The sequence below is a fragment of the Lytechinus pictus genome, chromosome 19 (genome assembly GCF_037042905.1).
Source record: "Lytechinus pictus isolate F3 Inbred chromosome 19, Lp3.0, whole genome shotgun sequence".
NCBI lineage: Eukaryota > Metazoa > Echinodermata > Echinoidea > Temnopleuroida > Toxopneustidae > Lytechinus > Lytechinus pictus.
In genome coordinates this window covers 8,789,511-8,808,639 of record NC_087263.1, presented here as the reverse complement: position 1 = coordinate 8,808,639, position 19,129 = coordinate 8,789,511, and the positions used below count along the sequence as shown (strand labels likewise).

General features: G+C 38.2%; 1 protein-coding gene across 2 annotated transcripts; it reads left to right on the top strand.

The window, feature by feature from the left end:
- The first annotated feature begins 553 nt into the window (after positions 1-553).
- LOC129282485 (D(1)-like dopamine receptor) lies at positions 554-17,578 on the top strand. Of its 2 annotated transcripts, none has more exons than XM_054918381.2 (2): positions 554-6,899; positions 11,543-17,578. In XM_054918381.2, the coding sequence occupies exon 2, from the start codon at positions 11,783-11,785 to the stop codon at positions 13,382-13,384; it is 1,602 nt and encodes a 533-aa protein (XP_054774356.2). In that variant the 5' UTR covers positions 554-6,899; positions 11,543-11,782; the 3' UTR covers positions 13,385-17,578. The 2 variants fall into 2 exon arrangements, with proteins under 2 accessions (XP_054774356.2, XP_063969927.1); XM_064113857.1 differs by having other exon boundaries at positions 5,808-6,449.
- The last annotated feature ends 1,551 nt before the right edge of the window (positions 17,579-19,129 follow it).

The window sequence follows — 19,129 nt, the reverse complement described above, 5'->3', positions numbered from 1 at the left end:
TAATTAATGTATTGATCACTAAATAAAGCAGTTATTTTTCTTGTTATACAGATCAGGTATGCAAAAATTGACCAAAAACATACATACCATGGACGCTTTTTAACGGTATTGAACCATCATTTGGTTATGTGCAGGTAAAAAGGAAACCATTGCCAACTTGCTGTCGTTGAACGATCTATTTCAAATGTTAGGAAGCCTAAAGTGGTCAGATGCGTGGATGAACGAGATAGTTGAACAGCGTTGGTCTATTTTAGGGGCAATGTGCCTACTCCTATGTGGCGGACACGAATAAAACGATCTGTACTGTGTCCACTATCCATCACTTTTCAACCCTATAAACAACAATAACAACAACAACAACAACAACAATATCACTCGTGATTCATACTGAAAGTCTACCCCAAAAGGCAGTGATTTTAATCCTACTTCTTTTCGTGTTATCATCTCTTTTATAAAGCATTTAACGCGACGCCTTTCTAATCAGTTTTGTACACACTCGAAACTCCAAACGCTTCAACGATTTTCTACTCGCTAAGCTGACAAATACATTTTCTTTTCTTAGCAGAAGTATCCGATTAGCATAACAATGCTTGCGTGAGGAGTGTCTGAATTCCTAAACGATTCGGAATTCACTGACCGAGTTCGACACAGCACAGTACGGACGTCTTATTTTCAACGCTTCTTCCACGTGTTAAACTCTATAGGCCTTATCGTAATAGATCTACGTTTGGATTCGATGTTAAATATAAAATAATGGCGAATCAAGAAATTAACCTCGGGTTATGCCACAAATTAAAGGCAGTTTCAGAAAATTTTACTCAATAATCTGGAGTCTCTTCGCCTTCTTGTAAGCAATGCTACAAAGGAAGCATTGGCTCGTTTAAAGATTGGGCTGGCTGTTTGATTATGTTGATTCTCGATACATTGCCCGGGTCAGCGGAGCTTCTACAACTAAAAAAGGGCGTCGGAGATGTCTTTCAAAAGGTAATAAGGTTCAATATGAATATAATTCTAGACGCCAGGAGGAGTTGGATAAGAAATTTGCCTTATTAGAGTAAGGTAAGCAGCGGGCGCAGCCCTTGCTTTGCTGAAGTAAGGTATTGCAGATATAATTAAAAGGAAGAAACATATCAGAAAAGCAGATGAATCTGAAGCAGGTTAGTGAGATAAAGATGAATGAAAATTCCAAACTAGGCTATTGCTTTTGAAATTTATGAACGGTTGTACATAATAGATATGGCCTTATGTTGTTAATGGAAGCTGTTCGTTTTCAGCGGAATTACTTTATGACTTAATTATGGGAGATTAATCAAATAAATATATAGAGATCATTTTTATATTTTAGGTTGGTCCGCATTGGATGAATACTGATGAGGGAGAAAAGAATGAGGCAAGCTCAGGCTTGTGTAAATAGAAAGCGTAAGTTATTTCGTTCAACAAACAAAGGTTATATTGGGCAAGAATGTTGGAAATTTTCAAGGTTCTTCTACTACTTCCGACAACTTATTTCGTATACCCTTTGGGTCAAGAAATCGATATTCGCTTGGCAGTGTCGCCAACTTATATGTACAAAATAGTTGGCGCGGGTATGCAAGTTGCCTCAGACCACCGACGAACGTTTTGCCTGTGGTAGACATGGGCACTGGAGAAGTTGCCCAGGTATCAGGAAGCAAGATCCCAGCAAGATTCATCCGTCAGAGATAACAATGCTCAACAGAGTTAAATGATCCATTGATCATGGTCAAACTGAGCAAGGTAAATGTCAGTTTTGTTCTGTATTTGACGAAGTGTGGTATTTGAGAACTGAAGAGTAGAATGATCAGAAGGGCGTAGCAAAGGAATCTATTCTTGATTCTACCTAGTCCATAATTATATGTTAAGAAAAGATGTGTTATTTTGGTTGAATTCCACCTCTTACTAATGAACCTAGACATAGATATGACACAGATCAAACAATCTGGAATATATTGACTACTCCTGGTCCGTCAGCGGGCCCTTCTAAATTAAGAAATACAGAAACAGAGCATTGTTGAATTTGTTTCGGTTGGGAAACATCGAGTAACGTTAGTGTTGATTCGACAAGATGTGCAGGGTAGGAGGAAGAATTTTATTTGAGAAATTATGAGTATGATCAATGAAATTCAGAACATTTGGTTAAAGGTAGATTGAATGCTTCCTTACAATTTGGAAATCAACTGATGCATCTCAATTTGTTGTAGATGTCAATGAACATGGTTACAAATTACCTTACAATAAGATGATAAGTCAGCATTGACATCGATCCCGATTTCGTTTCTGAAGCCATTAACGAATTATTATTAAAAAGGGTTTGGTTGTTGAATCCACCACTGCACCCCATGATGTTACCCCCTTTCAGATTCAATTCAGAGTTCAGATATAAAAAGAGACTGATTTTTGGTTAACGTTATGTCAACTAACACTTGTGGAAGAACACTATTATACTTGAAGACTAGAATGTAGTCATGTCTTATTTAAAACAGGGAGATTTTATGCTTCCTTTGAACTTAAGCAAGGTTATCATCATTATTACATTTTTCAAGTGCATGAAAAATTGTAGGCTTTAGTTGGGATTTTGGTAGTGGTACAAGGTTTTTCTCTTTTTAGGTGTTGTCATTGGGTTGGCAACAGCTACCTTCGTTTTCATTACACGATTTAAGCCTATCGTTAATCATTGGCGTATAAAAATGGTATTTTCATTTTTTTTTTTTGTATATAGATGATTGGGTCGTGCTGCTTCCTTTGATTCGTATGATACTATGGTCAAGACGGTGAAAAATGACTTACTTGAAGCAGGTTTGATACCAAATGTTGAGAAATATCTCAATGGACTCCTGTCCAGTGTTTGGATTGGTTAGGAATACCACGGGAAAGCAGAGTAGCTTATATAAAGATTATTGAAAGAAGGATGAAGGATCTTGAGTTATGTTCAGATTCATTTTAAGCAGAATTGCCTGAGGTTTCAGAACGAAAGATCGTAGTTATAGTTGGAAAGATACATTGTATCCAGTGTTTGGCACAGTTACTCAAATTAAAACCAGATTTATGCATCACGAAATCATCCGGAGGGTACATTGGGATAGGACATAATGTGATCAATAGTGTTGAATTAATATTCGTGTTCTTCTTCTGGAGAAGAATTTGCATATTCTTAACGTAAACATTATTTCTGCTTATTCAGTTCCACAGACTTTCATCTATTCTGATGCAAGTCCATCAGGCTGCGGGGCCTGGGTTTCTGAGTGCGCAGGCATGAAATGGGATGAGATTGGTTTGAGTTTGAAATGGTTAAAAACTCCACTTGGAGAGAATTCAAGTCAGTAAGTATGACACTGCAAACAGTTGTATCTCACATGAGACATAAAACTGTCAAGGTCCTCTGTGATAATAAAGGAGTAGGATCGATTGTAAATAAAGGAAGTATGATTGCAGAATTGCATGAGATGAGTTTACACATCTTTGAGTTGTGTAAAAGAAACAACATTAGTCTTCACGTTCATTGGGCTCCCAGAGAGGAGAACCGTTTTGCAGATGCATTAAGTCGCATGATAGATTTTGATGATTGGGGTGTGTCAGATGAATTTTTCGGATTTTTGGACAAAATCTGGGGCCCTCACACTGTGGACAGACTTGCGGACGATTTTAATTTCAAAATTAAGAAGTTCAATTCTAAATATTGGTGTCCCCTAATAGATCATGTTGATCCCTTCTCATGTGATTGGTCGGGCGAGAATAATTGGTTGGTTCCACCTATCGAATGTATAGCATGTATAGGGCAAGTACTTAAGCATCTGAAGGTTTTGTTCTGCTAGGGGGACTTTGGTTGTTCCCTTCTGGCCGTCTGCACCCTTCTGGCCGATTATTTTCTCTGAACAAAGTGATTTTCGTTCCTTATTCTCTGAATACTTCAAAATTGATAATCCTCAAGGAATTTTCGTTCAAGGCAGAAATAATAATTAAAAAAAAAAAAAAAAAAAAAAACGGTTTGTGAGAGATGGCTGACATGAATGCTGGTATGTAATAAATCCATTTGATGGAGGTTAATTCAAAATTATACTGTTGGAATGCAACATGTAATTTTTACACGGCCGCATGGCAGATAGCTGCATAGCTAGGATCCACTTATGCTGCAGAGCAAAGAAGTGGTGATGGAAATTGGAGAATGTTATGATTATGTAAAAGGATAACCATCGTAAAGGTTGATAAGGAATTGATATGAGATTTCATTCTCAAATTAGTTACAATTTACTGGCGGCGGAGCTCAGAATGAAGAAATTGGTGATAATTGAAAACATTCAAAGTCTCAAAATTACAGAATTCTTGTGAATGAAATGTTTCAGAAAGTTTTTTGCAAGTGTTTTAAGGCAAAAATAAATATTTTCGCAAAGGAAATGAATCCCAAAGCTATTGTTTTGCTAAGCCTTCAAGACGATTGAAACGAATTATGATATGGAATTGTGATCTAATGAATTTCATACTGAAATTTTAGTGAAAATATAAAACCACCTGGTTTGAGGATAGCTGCATAGTTAATGTTTAATTTTGCTGTCATTGCTGTAAAACGTATTAGAAGTGATTAAATTTTGAGAATTTGATAAGAATGACTGAACTTGAGAATTTATCACAATTTGAATATATTGTGTTGAGATAAATATATACCAGCTTATAAGTTTTGTTTATTTTTTCTTAAATCCAGAAATTCTCTTCATGAAGGATATGATATAACTTTGAACAAGGTCTTGACAGCTTCGAGAGCTGATAACACTATAAGTAAATACAACAGAGCGTTGAATACCTGGAGAGATTAGTGTAAGCAAAATAAAGTAAATTCTGACACAGCAGAACCAGAAGATATTAGTCGCTATCTTATTCATTTGTATCAAAGAGAAGCTCCTTATTCGAGGATAGAATCGGCTTTTTACGCCATTAAGTGGCATTTTGACTGCAAGCCAAGGATGAATGTTAATCCCTGTGATCGCAAGTTCATACATATTGTTTTACAATGTTTAAAGAAATTACTAAACAAACCGATCGTTAAGAAAGAAGTTATAACCCCAGACATTTTGAAAGCAGTTGTTGAGAAGTATGGATCTTCAACGAGTCTATTAGATATTCGATTATGTGCTATGATTTTGATTTCCTACGCAGGCATTCTACGATTTGATGAAATGATACATATTCGTAAATGTGATTTAGACTTGTATTTGTCTCATGTGAATACTTTCATCATGAAAAGTAAAACCGATATTTACAGGCAAGGAGCATGGGTTCTTATAGGTGCTACAAATTCCCCACCTGCCCCGTATTAGCTTTGAGGAAATATTTGATTGCAGCGGGGCTTAACGATGCCTCTGATGAAGTATTTCTTTTTAGGCCTCTAAATTACTGTAAATCCAGTAATAGTTACAAGTTAAGACGTGGACAGTTGTCTTATACTAGATGTTTAGAATTATTGAGAGAGGCGTTGGCGAAAGTAGGGTTGAATCCAAAGAGTTTTGGCATGCATAGCCTCCGAAGTGGCGGAGCCACAGCAGCAGCGAACTTTGGTGTTCCAGACAGGTTGTTTAAGAAACATGGTAGGTGGAGGTCGGAGACTGCTAAGGATGGATATATTAAAGACAATATGAAGGATTGTCTTTCAATTTCTATGAATTTGGGGCTTTAGAATTATTTTTATACCGGGTAAATTAGCCTCAGCCTAGTATGATTATACGTATAACTTTGTTAAAGATGGATTGTAGGCGTTCGATGAGATTGTTGAATGAGACATGTTATTATCATACATTTAAAGTTGGTTAAATTGAAATGATTGCGTCGTGTAACTCATTTTCTTGTTTACCCGTTCTTTGATTGACTGAGAGGGGGAGCTATAAGTTTAGCTTGTCTTGCCGTCGAAGCTTGGTGCTCCCCTCGAAACAGGTATGTTTTTTGTAAAGTATATAAATGTTTTATATTTCAGGTGTTGATGTTGTTGCACTGGTTGTGCTTAAGGATAGTGAGGCGTGACTGAAAATAATTTATTCACGATTGAGAGTCGAATTAGGGAATAAATACATTTTCTTTTCTTAGCAGAAGTATCCGATTAGCATAACAATGCTTGCGTGAGGAGTGTCTGAATTCCTAAACGATTCGGAATTCACTGACCGAGTTCGACACAGCACAGTACGGACGTCTTATTCGGGATGGATATGTGGACGATTGACTGGATGCAAGAAGATAGAGCAAAGAGAATTCTGATGGATGAATAGGCCTTACAGCATGTACAGTACATTGATGAGTTCTTCGAGATCTGAACTCAGAGGGAGGCCTCAGTACATTCGTCAGTAAGTACCGTTCGTGCTGTCTTGCCGTCGAAGCTTGGTGCTCCCGAGAGGGGGAGCTATAAGTTTAGCTTGTCTTGCCGTCGAAGCTTGGTGCTCCCCTCGAAACAGGTATGTTTTTTGTAAAGTATATAAATGTTTTATATTTCAGGTGTTGATGTTGTTGCACTGGTTGTGCTTAAGGATAGTGAGGCGTGACTGAAAATAATTTATTCACGATTGAGAGTCGAATTAGGGAATAAGAATGCTTTTCACCGTAAGGGATTTTAGAGATTGAGTATGATGGTCTCGTTCGCGGACTCTGTGTGCCTGTAGCATGCAGTATTGGGATATTTCACTTTAACCTAGTTCTGCCGATGCAATTCAACATCTTCAACATTCGTAACTAAACGTCTATATTCCTCTATTTGTTACTATTCTGCTAAGTGTAGTCGCATTGTATTGGGAACTTCAAGTGTGTCGATGACCTTGTTTAATACCTTGGAAGCCTCCAATATTTGGAGTATGTTGATAAAAGGTGTCTTTATTGTTACTCCATCAGATGCAAACGCGACTATCCAAGTGAGTATTTTGTTAGAGTTAGGTGAAATTTTATTCTTTTGATAGTAATAGTTTACGAAAAAAATTATATTCCAGGACATGAATGGGTGGAAACTGACAGTCCTTAATGTGCGGTGCTTAAAGTAGCATATGATTTATATTCAATAATTATACATTTTGGAGTTGTCTTTATTGACTTTACAATCAAATGTGGACCACTTAAAGAAAGATTTATTACCTCCGCCAAAAGCAGCCATATTTGATAATTTCTTTGTTACTTGATGGATTTATATGCTGCGTGCAAATTCACCAATTAAACAACTCTTTCCTATTTTCTATCTTTCTATTTTGATATTTCAGTGTACATCCTCGTTTGTCTAATATTTTGTATTTTCTTTTCAAACATTTTGCCTATTCACGAATTTTCCAAGACAATTAGATTCGAATAAAAGGACAAGAAGTATGAAATTAGCACATCCGGGATGCAAAATAGGAGGTTTCGTTTAATTGCTATGGAACATCAATGTATGATTGTGTACAACGCGATTATATGCAAATTCGAGGGCATACAATGTCACACTCTCGTCATTTCTTAGTTATTTTTATGTGCAATAAAAGTGAAATATCTACACATTGCATATTGCATAATAAAAAACTTTTAGATTGCAGCATAAGGAATGAAGATAGTGGTAATTCCATGTTTTCAAGGTTTAATCGAATAAAGTTCTTAGAAATTGAAATATTTCATAATGTGCAAACGAATGTATTTGAAAATATAACTAGATAAAAATGAAAACAAAAAATAGTAGGAACAATATAAGAAAAAAAGATGAAATGCATTATGAATATTCAATTACCTAATAAAATGTGAAGGTTTTAGCTGACCTACTTTATATTTTCCCATTAAATCTCTTTATTTTCTAAATGCCCCCTTTGCGATTTGCGATTTTCGATATTAATAAGAGGGGGTTCTGCTGAGCCTCTTTTATCATAAATTTCATATGTCCCGTCCTTCCCTCTATCATATTCTCCTTCAAATCAGAGGATCTTTAGTGTTTAAATGATGACATGTTGTCAGTGCACAAGGGGAAAGTGCTAGCTGTTTATGAATTTAATAATTCTTCCCCATATTCGATGTATTATGAATTGTTAATTTTAGATTGCCACTTTATGCCACTTAAACCTTCCCCATGAGGTTAATTGAAAGAGAATCATGGCATGATAATGGTGGAATATTGCTTTGCGGCTATTGTGGTTACTTCAAACTGCCTCGAATTTACACGAGGTTTCTCTAAGATTACGTGTCTTCTAGTAATAGTAAAGTATTCAATGAAGAATAGGAAACATGGAAATATATAACTGAAGAAAATAAAAAAGAACCAGTATCAAATTGGAAAGTGCGAAAGAGTGCAATTCGTTAAATTAAACAACAAATTAAGGACGTGCATTTAACCAGAAACATTACTTCATTACTACTTGATAAAAACGTCACCACGAATCATCACAATAATTAATATAATTTCTGTATTGTGTGTTACATGACATATCTTCCTAAGTTCGTTTTCTTTTCTTATTTTCTTTTACTGGGACTGTTTGAGGGACCCCAAGTCCCCCCACTCTATAAACCATTGGATTACGCATGCACAATCAAGGAAACTAAGGGCCTTTTCACACGTGAATGTTGAATCAGCATTGTATTGATAATTACAATTCGTCTTTAGAATCACCGGACCTTTCACACACTCACTCGAAAACTGTGATTTCAATTCGAATTCCCAAGCGAAGGCGGTATGTGTCCTTGGGGACTTGTCAATCAAAGCACTGCATCGCATGACATTTGTATTATCTACGGAAGTGCTTGAAAGGACACGTAAGCTCCGCCCCCTAAAATATGTTTTAGAGGTCAAGCATTTCACACGTAAAATTCGTTTCGTAATCTGAGTGAAACCTAACTGGAATTCATCTCCGGAGTAGAATTTGAATTTGTAATTGTGATTAGCGTTCGTGATTCTAGTTTGGTTTCACACGTGCTAAAAATCGTCATTAGCCTTATTTTTCACTGGAATCATCATTCAAATTACGATTTTTTTACCGAGTGAAAGGGCGGTAATGCGTTTTATCATAAGTACTGAGATCACCGTGCACATGTAATAAGTGGCAACACCAATAAAGACATTTCATTTTTAACCTGTGTCAAAGATGTTTTGGGGTATCTCGTTGCCTTTCTTTTTTAGTTGTTGCGCGGTTAATTTTCCATCATTCCATTCGTGATTCAGAGTGCCTGCTGGGTAGGTTAATGTGTTTGCAAGACGCTTTATTTATTCGCAAGGGAAATCCTTCATTTCATTTCTTATCTGTCATTACATCCGAGGTCGACGAAACACCTGATGCCCTCACATATAGGGCAATCACATCCTTATAACAACGATATCATACAGTCTAGAAATAAGCGAAGGTGTAACATCCATGCCGGGATGCGCTCCGTCGCCACATTCGAGATGAAATATGTTCTGCTGTTTCATGACATTACCGGTTTCTCAATACATTACTCCATTTCCTTAAAATATGATAGTGGGGCAGCGCATTTCCTTTCGTTTCCTAATTTAATAAATTGGTAGACCGCAACATCCATCCATTATCCATCATGATAATAAAGAAGGGATATAACGGTTTAGTTACGGATTACGGTTTAGTTTTTTTTTCGAAATAAAATGATAGCAAAGGCCACACTTCTTCTCGTTTCATCATTCAGAGGTGACACCGTAATTTACGTGGGGGAGGAGGCCTGAATGTTACGACATTTCCCTTTTCAATTGTATAGTAGGGATATCATAAGCGACCTTGGCCATATTTATACTTATATTTCACTTGTTATATTTTCATTTTTCGTTTTGCTTCTTGGGCTTCCTTTTGACTTCTCAAAAGAATAAGAAGAAAAAAAAAAGACGTGGTATTTTCCTTCCAACCAACCTATTACACCGCGCCTGAAGCTATTGTTAGACGTTTTGTAGAGAAAGTTTTTTTTTTTTCAGTGGATTACAATTCAGGTCGCTGTTCATTGGTTTTGATTTCATAGGGAAGTAGGGTACTGAATTGAGAGGTTTTACGATTTGACACTCCTTTACAAAAAGGAAGGCTGATATGAGTCAAGGCATAACAAAGAAAATGTTGGTAAGTTTTTAGGTAAGACACCGTTCGAATAACTCCATGCAGAACACTATAAAATTGTAGATCCAAGCACTCTCCCCATGGCCGTAAACATATTTTTTGCGGGGGGGGGGGCAGGATGCATACATTTAAGCTTTTTTGGAAAAAAAAAATTGAACAGTGTTGAAAGAGAGGGTGCGAAACGACCGAGCTTTTCATTGGGGTGCTTTTGCACTTTGAAAAGTGAAATTGAAGGATTTCACGCATACTTTGGGTGAATTCCGTGAAAATTTTCAGTGGAAATGCCTGTAATTTTTCCCAATGTTTATTTATTTATTTATTTATTATTATTTTTTTTAATTATTTTTTTTTTTTTGGGGGGGGGCAAATGTCCCCCTACCCCCCCCCTGCGTACGGTCATGCTCCCAGCCCCTTGCTAAACTTACGTTCATTTCCAAATGATAAGCATACTCGTACTCCTTTCACATGTTTTGTTTGTGCGTGTGGGTTGCCGGGTCTCTTTTCAAGAGGCCACACCGTCGTCTAAAAGTTCAGTTTAATAAATAATTGTCTCGAAAAAATGAGCGCTGATACTTCAATGCATCAAGTTATTTGAGTTTTTGAAAATGATCGTTCAGTGGTGGCCTCGAATGTGGTTCTGGGACAACTACCCCCTTGGTTCATTTGACAGATGCATTCGAAGAGATTCAGTTTGGCAGTAAAGTGATATCTGGGGAGCGACACATGATAGGAAGGCCTCTCCCTGATGTGATATGATCCGTATTTTGGATAATGGGGGGGGGGGGGGTTACCCTTTTCGAAGGGGTTGTCCTATCTAAGAGCTTTGTTACGCTCAGCATCGGCGTTGATTCGGTGGGGGGGGGGGGCGTTTTCTCTCGAATTTCTAATTCTGTACAAAAATGCATGGAAGAGGGCCATCTCTAACGACCCCCACCCCCTCCTACCGGCGGTAACGAAATATAAATCAGTAAGTCGTCGTGTGGGACGCCTCGGTTGATGCAGTTGGTGCATGCGGCGTATATTGTAAATATCTACAAACAACATTAATATTTTCCCCACAAACCCAAATGTAGAACTAGAACTTTACCGACGTTGGCGGGGTAGATCGTCTTTGGCATACATTCCAAATTGAATTAAGACGTACAGTATAACCGACTGACGACAGCTTAAGAAGTTTCGACATGAATATCAGATGGTTTTTGCTTCCGTTGTTATTTACGTACGATTTTTCTTAATGTGCCTTCTCTTGGAGAAGACTGTCATGAGTTATTTTTCTCACATGACAGCGTGGCATTCTATTTCCTAACTAATATTGACTCCACAATAAAAAAATCACACAGGAATGTTTTTTTGTCTTCACACTCTTTCATATTCACTATCCGTCTTTTATCTTATGCTCTTTCTAATGTTCCTCCCTTTTGCCACTTTTTGAAAGTGGTATTCGTATTTTAGTAATATGGTGTGTGATATTTTGTTTTTCTTTCTGTCTGCCGCAGGAGTAATTGGACCTCACCACTTTCAACGAATTAGAGATGATCCATGGCTCCACTGGGACTTAAAAAGCACTTCCCCGTTCAGTTCTTTATAGGTAACACCACACAACAACACGTAACAGCATCGCAGCAGCATCGCAATCCATTGGCTAAGCTTTGAATGACGACATAGCAGCCATGTAAATACATCGACAATTGTTTGTGAATTTGCTGCCGTCCATTTTGTGAGGAAAAGTTTACAAAATGGAGAGCGCCAAGACCACGCTTCATACGGCTACCAGGATCAGTAGCACGCTTTCGACCAAGAAGACGGAGATACTGGGGAACGATACCGACATACAGCTGACCGTGGAGACATACATGACATCGGGAATCAGTGGAAGTTTGGGAATACACCCCTCTATGGTGAACGGTACGAGCAACGACTCATCGCCATATGCTGACGACTTCGGAACCTTCACGAAACCGCCGTGGCACCTTGGTATAATCAGCATCATCTATGGCATCCTCATCATAATAACCGTAGTCGGAAATATCTTCGTCATGGTCGCTTACCATCGCGACCCAAGGATTCGACGTAGCGTCGCGAACACGTTCATCCTCAATCTCGCCATTGCCGATTTCATAGTTGGGGCTTTCACATTGCCTGTTTACTTTGGGTGGAACCTCGTGGGTGTGTGGATATTCGGAGAATACTTGTGCAAGGTGTGGTCTTTCGTCGACTTCACAGTGACAGCTATGTCAGTGATCACCATCATCCTCATCAGCCTCGATCGCTACTGGCTGCTCAGCAAGAAGGCAGCTTACGCTTCATTCCAAACACAGCGACGCGTTGACACGACGATAGGGATATGCTGGTCAGTAGTCTCGGCTATATTTCTTGTTCTAATATTTGCCTGGTCTGCAATTGTAGGTCAATTCAACGTCGACTTCTCAAACTTTTGTGAGAGCGAGTTCGTCTTCAACCTCTCTGCTTTGATTTGTGTGGTAATAACAAATTTTGCTATTCCTGCCATGATCATAGCGATCTTGAATATTCAGGTTTACAGGATGATTCGCGAGCGAGCGAGAGGCATCGATGCCTTGGACAAATCTATACAGCGTGAAAGTGGTGTCAAAATAACGTCAGGCAGAACAACATTCTTGCTTCGTGCTCTGCGCAAGAAGCAAGTGCCTCCCGTCGCCGGAATAGAAACAAAGACTAAGAAAAGGGACCCTGCGGTCATCCTCGTCACCGTTACTAACAGAAAAGCCTCAGAATGCCATCACAACCCCGCGTACGAACAACAGAGCGATGTCGCTACGTCGTCATTGTCGAATGGTGGGGCATCGGCTAGCAGTATCGCGATAGACGAGAATAACGTTTGCGCGACGAACGACGATCAATCTGGAGAGCGCGAAAACATGAACGTTGACGAGTCGATTCAACAGACTCCTGAACTCAAACAGAATGTTTTCTCGGTGTGCAAAGGGGAGCAACGGAAACACGAAAGCCCCGAAGCAACGCCTAGCTCGAACCTTGAGGGTATGAAAACTAAATTGAAGAAGAAACAACGGGAATTTAAACGGGAACGGAAAGCCGCGTTCATACTTGCTGTTCTGGTTTCGGTGTTCATATTCTGCTGGTTGCCTTACAATATTACAGTTGTGATAGGCATTAGTTGCAGTTACGAATGTATCCCAGAAACAGTCTTCATAGTGGTGGAGAATCTAGTTTGGATCAACAGTGCACTGAATCCTTTACTGTATGCTTTCACTAACGTCCATTTTCGTAGAAACTTTCTGACATTTTTAGGGTTTGGACGGATGGCCCGGAAACTAGAAGGACCCCACAGCATTGCTTGATTGCTGTTTTTGTATCATTATAAAAAAAAAACATCTTGAGAACTATTTTACGAAATATTACTAGGAATTATTATAAGAAGTAAACCTATAGAATCCTTATTCATTTAATATATTTTTTGTAATTGGGGTCAAGGGGCATGGCGCCTGAATATTTTTTAATCGGCTCTTGTTTTGAAAGCTCCACTTACCAGCTGCTTTGAATTTCATCCTAATCTCAGGTCTTGCTATAACATTATACTACATTAATATATGTTAGAAGGTTTAATTTAAGGGGAAAGAGATATATGGATATATATATATCGTGATGATAAGTTTACTTTTACCAGAGGCTCTTGAGCTTAGCTTATTAAACACAGTGTGGTGAAAGCAGTTGTTGAAAGCAAATTGTTTGATATCCTGTTGATTGTTTTCATCACACTATGTTAAACATAGATATATATATTATATCAACTGATCTTATGATTTTCACATTTATTTATTCAAACTGCGTTCTTCTTCTGCTTTTAACCTCTTTTGATACTATGTACTTAGAAGGCCCTAATCCTTTTATACCGAAGTCGAGTTGTTGCTTAAAAGTTAAATATCAGAAATGACTTGTGACAGTTTCTTTTTTTGTATTACATTGTATTGCTACTGAGTAGTTAAAAAATGTACCCAATGGACATTTCAATTAAACCCGTGCTCACCATTCTTGTCTTAACAAAACGTAAAGGTCAAGTCCACCCAAGAAATTAGTTGATTTGAATCAGTAGAGAAAATCTTAATCTTAATGCACAACTACATGATATGTAAACGAGAGAGTCAATGATGTCCCTCATGATCTATTATGTTTGTTATTTTTTTAATTATACAATATTACATTTTCTTGCAGATTTGACAATAAGGACCAACTTGACTTTACCATAAACTGTTAAAATAATGGTAATTCCACATGTTCAGGGAGGAATGAAATTTCGTTTCACATGTCATTGAGGAGAAAAATATAATTTTCATAATTGATATAATACAATACAAAAGGAATAGTGAGTGGGTGGCGTCATCAGTCGCCTCATTTGCATACCAGTCATGATGTGCATATAACTGTTTTGTGACATTAAGCGAAACTATAAAATGCCAAAACCTTATTTTGCATCCGATTTTGATGAAATGTTTAGTGTTATGCTTGCTGGAATTGTCCTCCTTTTATTCAAATTAACTTTTTGTTGGGGGTGGACTTTGTCTTTGATAGGATTTAAACCTGCTTAAGAATAACAATGGCACAATTCGAGTTCGGCCATCGATTTGTTGTGTGTGTGTTTGTTGATCTACATGTAGCTATTTTGGTTTATGTCGTTATTGTGATATTAAGTGAAAAAAGAACACTGAAAAAATCATGACTTTATTTCTCGGCATCCAATTGGGGCGATTTTCAGCGGTTTCTCATCAGTTTGATTTCTGTATTTATTGAAAGCAACATTTGCCATAAAAATCCCTTTGCGAAAAAGACTTGGTGTCTAAATGTAATTATATAATGCGTTTTTTTCAGGGGACATTCATGTTCTTAAAATTCAACCTACCTTTCGGAAAGTTCCCATTGCACTTAAGGTGTTCAATGTCTGAACTGTTGTAAGAGTGAATATATCAGTTCGTGCTTTTAGGAAAAACTTGCTTGGCATTTTACATTTACTTTGCCATCCAGTGGAAACTACCATGGTAACAATGCTCATCAGCCAATCAAAATCAAGGATTCCATGAAAGATACTATCGGATGGCTAAGTTACCATAATGGTGATTTTTAAGTAAGGGGGCCCTGGTGGTGATTGAACTGCAGATGATGGCGAGAAATAATTTCATACTTAAGGGGATTCAAAAATTTTGCCTGTCACAGGACAGGTAATGTGACACGACATTTTCTCCTGCGACAATTGCTCCGCGCTCAATTTCGTCGAAGATACACTGTTAAAAAAACCGTGATTTTACAGAAAAAAGAAGATTTTGCAGAAAGCAATAACAGAATCATTCTGTAAATTCATAAAACAAGAATTTTTCTGCAATTTAACAGAACAAGTCTGTTTAAAAAGGGGAAAAGAGTGATTTATTCAAGGAAATCTTTAAGATTCCACACACCAAATACCAATTTCCTGTAAGATTACGCAATCTGGTAAAATTACAGGTGTTCTCGAGACTCTGCTGCAGGAACTTCTTTTATTCTAAGGATACATTTTCTATTAACAGTGTATGGGGTTAAGGTTGCAAAAGGGTTTGATGTTTAGGGTAGGGTATAGTTTTAAACCCAGGGTTGAGGTCGGTCATTCGATTAGTGTGTGGAATTTAGAGCGGAGCAATTGTCGCCGGAGCAAATGTCTGGGAACCAGTGGAAAGGAAGAAGACTGAGGTTTTGATGTAGATGTTGGGTCTGGATGAGACGGAGGATGATATGGCAAAGGTGAACATAATTTGTTTGTATGGGCATCAGGGACCTGGGCTCCGTAACACAAAGATTAGCGATCAATCGCTAAATGAACTGACCAATCAATGTCAATGTTACACGCGCATTAGGTTTAAAATACTGACCAGGGACCAATCAGTGCGGTTCTTTCATATTTGCAATCCATCGCAAACCTTTGTGTTACGGAGCCCTGGCCACGGAGGATTAGTCTATTGTTACTGGGGTGGTGAGCATTGTCACAGCACCCCCAGTAACAATAGATAATCCTCCGTGGCCAGGTCCATTATGGGCATGTGTTGATGAGGGATGTTGATGGTGTGTTGAGATTAAGGACACTTGAGTTTCTGAGTTCAGGTGGTTCGTCTGAGGAGAAGGGGGGGGGGTGGGGGTGTCCGAAGAAAGACATGGAAGAAGCAAGTGATGGAGGAGAGTAGAAGTAGGACGGTTGTGTTGAGGGAGGAGGAGGCGCTGATTGTATCGTTAAGTGGATGGAGGAGTTGAGGGCCAAACCTGGATGACTGACTGTATTTTGAAGGCATCATATATTATTATTCTGATATAATTCGATGAAGTAAAATTTTGCCATTTTCCATTCCAAAGTATATCCAGAAACTTTTCTGGTAAAAATACTCATAGAATAAAATGGAAATCTGCAGACCTGTATACGCCCATGTAAAACGTGATCATGATATTCCACATGACTCAAGTTGGTATTTTGATTTGCAGGTAATTTATATTTGATTTTCCGGAGAGTATACAATCAAAATGGCGTACAGATTTGTCATTTCTTAAAGTGAGGGTGAATGGAATATGTATCCATGTGGATGTGTGAGGGGGCGATGCGTGTTAATATCAATATGTAAGGGTGAATGCGTTAAAAAGATAAATAAGGGCGTGTCCGTATGTCTAAATGGTATGGGGGTGTGTGAGGGGTGAGTGTGCGATGATGCAATAGGAGTGGGGAGTGTTTGTTGATATCAATCATGTGTATCAAATTGTTGGATAGGTGAGAGGGCATGCATGCATTGGGAGGAGTGTAATTGCGTGCGTGCCGTGTCAGAGCTTTGGCTGTGTGGTGTGGAGGCGCACAAGAGGCGCGCAGTTGAGGGTGTGATAGATTGGGCGTGCCTGTGTGTGAGTGTCAATTGGTATGTGTGAAGCTGTTTCATTGGTGAAGGGTATATGATTATGTTTCAAATGTTCAATGTGAAGATGTGTGGGGGAGCGTGCGAGAGTGTGTTCTGTATCGGGTGGCATGTGTGGGTGTGTCACTGATGTTATTTTCGAGTATTACTTTTGAACATCATACAATTTGATCGATTCGTTCTGTTCTGCACTGAAGAAGTTGTTAAATTGTTGTTTAATTATCATAGGGGCAGGCTGGGGCATATGCACATGATCGAACATAAAAAAAGGGTGCATATTGATCTCGTTTCTATTTCCAGTACGTTTCGCTCAATACTGATCGATAAGTATCAGCAATATGAATGCATTCCATCAGAAAGAAACGTAGCCCCTACAAAATATTCGAACCCATTGTCTACACAGCACAACTCTGTATTCATTAACTGATTTAAGCTATTAATATTTTCCTTACGAGAAAATATGTTGCCTTGTTGTATCTATAGTTTGTTCATGTAGGCCAGTATGCCTGCATGGATCAGAAATGGATGACTGTGATGTAAATCATTTTTTTATGTAAATATATGAAATAATTCATGCCGTCGATTTATGGACAGTAATGGAATAAAGGAGATATTTAATTATCAAACAAATATTATTCAATATTGTCATTTGTGTGTGTCACGCAATGGTTTAAGCGGGAAGGAAAATGGAAAAAGGAGTAATAAAAAGAAAAGTCTAATGAGGTGTTGCAAGAAACCTGCAATCGATTGCAGGAATATTGCATGTCCTGGGCCCAGTCTTACAAAGATTACGGATTGATCCGTTCAATTTCAAGTGTATGGAAATCCACCGATGTCATAATTTCTTTTGGAAATTTACCCAATGTCCTTTCAAAACAAAGAAAAGCATACTGTGTTGTCAAGAAAACAGTGAATGTATGAATATGCGTCATTGCTAGAAAATATTTTGAACAAACATGTATTTCAGAGGGTTACGGGTACACTTCGTATTTCCGAAGGTTCGTAATTCCGAAGGTTCTTTATTCCGAAGGTTCGTAATTCCGAAACACGTAAATTGCCTATACCTCGATGTTCGTTAATCCGAAAACGTAAAAGGGTTCGTTAATCCGAACATTTGTGGCGTTATTCCGAAGGTTCGTTATTCCGAAGGTTCGATAATCCGAAAACAAAATAAGGTTCGATGTTCCGAAGGTTCGTTAGTCCGAAAACGAAATAAGGTTCGTTGTTCCGAAGGTTCGTTAATCCGAAAACGAAATAAGGTTTGTTGTTCCGAAGGTTCGTTAGTCCGAAAACGAAATAAGGTTCGTTAATCATTACGTTTTCGGACTAACGAACCTTCGGAATTACGAACCACATTTCGTTTTCGGATTGACGAACCTTCGGAATTACGAACCTTATTTCGTTTTCGGATTAACGAACCTTCGGAATTACGAACCTTATTTCGTTTTCGGATTAACGAACCTTCGGAATTACGAATCTTCGGAATTACGAACCTTCGGAAATACGATCCTTCGGAATAACTGAACCTTCGGAATAACGAAGCTTCGGAATTACGAATGTATGCGATTTCAGATGTTGACTTTGCTGGCTTTCCATAGTTGCGATTGATCGGATCATTCGCAACTCTTTGTAAGACGGGGCCCTTATACCAATATTGTGTTTGATTGTTTATCTGCTTCTCGACACAAGGAGTCTATTCTGGTTTGCTACAATTGGAACTGATCTATCAATTGTATTTTCTCGCATCACCCCTTAGTCGTGTAATTTTTCTTGTCCGCATCTGCTATTTATTTGAAGAAAAAAATACGTCGGCCGTCGGCTCGTCTTGCTTCCCAACTTGATAAACATCCTCTGAGACCGCCCTCTTGTGTCCTTATAATGATTATCTTGTGTGTAGGCCCCGGGTGGTCATTTAAATGTATTGCCGTACACATGCGTGACCAAATTATTTCCAAACACCCCCCTAAACGAGTGTTTCTCTGTGTAAAAATAACCCTTAAACAAGTTTTTCGCTGGCTTTATTTACATATTATGGCCCCTAAATAAACAAGTTGTCGCCAGAATATGACTCCGAGGAAAAAAAACTTGGGGAAAAAACATACCCTAAACACGTTTGGCTAGTCTAAAGAAAAAGAAAGCTTTGGAAAAATAACATACCCTAAATACGATTGG

Coding starts and splice junctions, on each gene's coding strand:
- LOC129282485 (XM_054918381.2), top strand. CDS start 11,783: ATGGAGAGCGCCAAGACCACGCTTCATACGGCTACCAGGATCAGTAGC.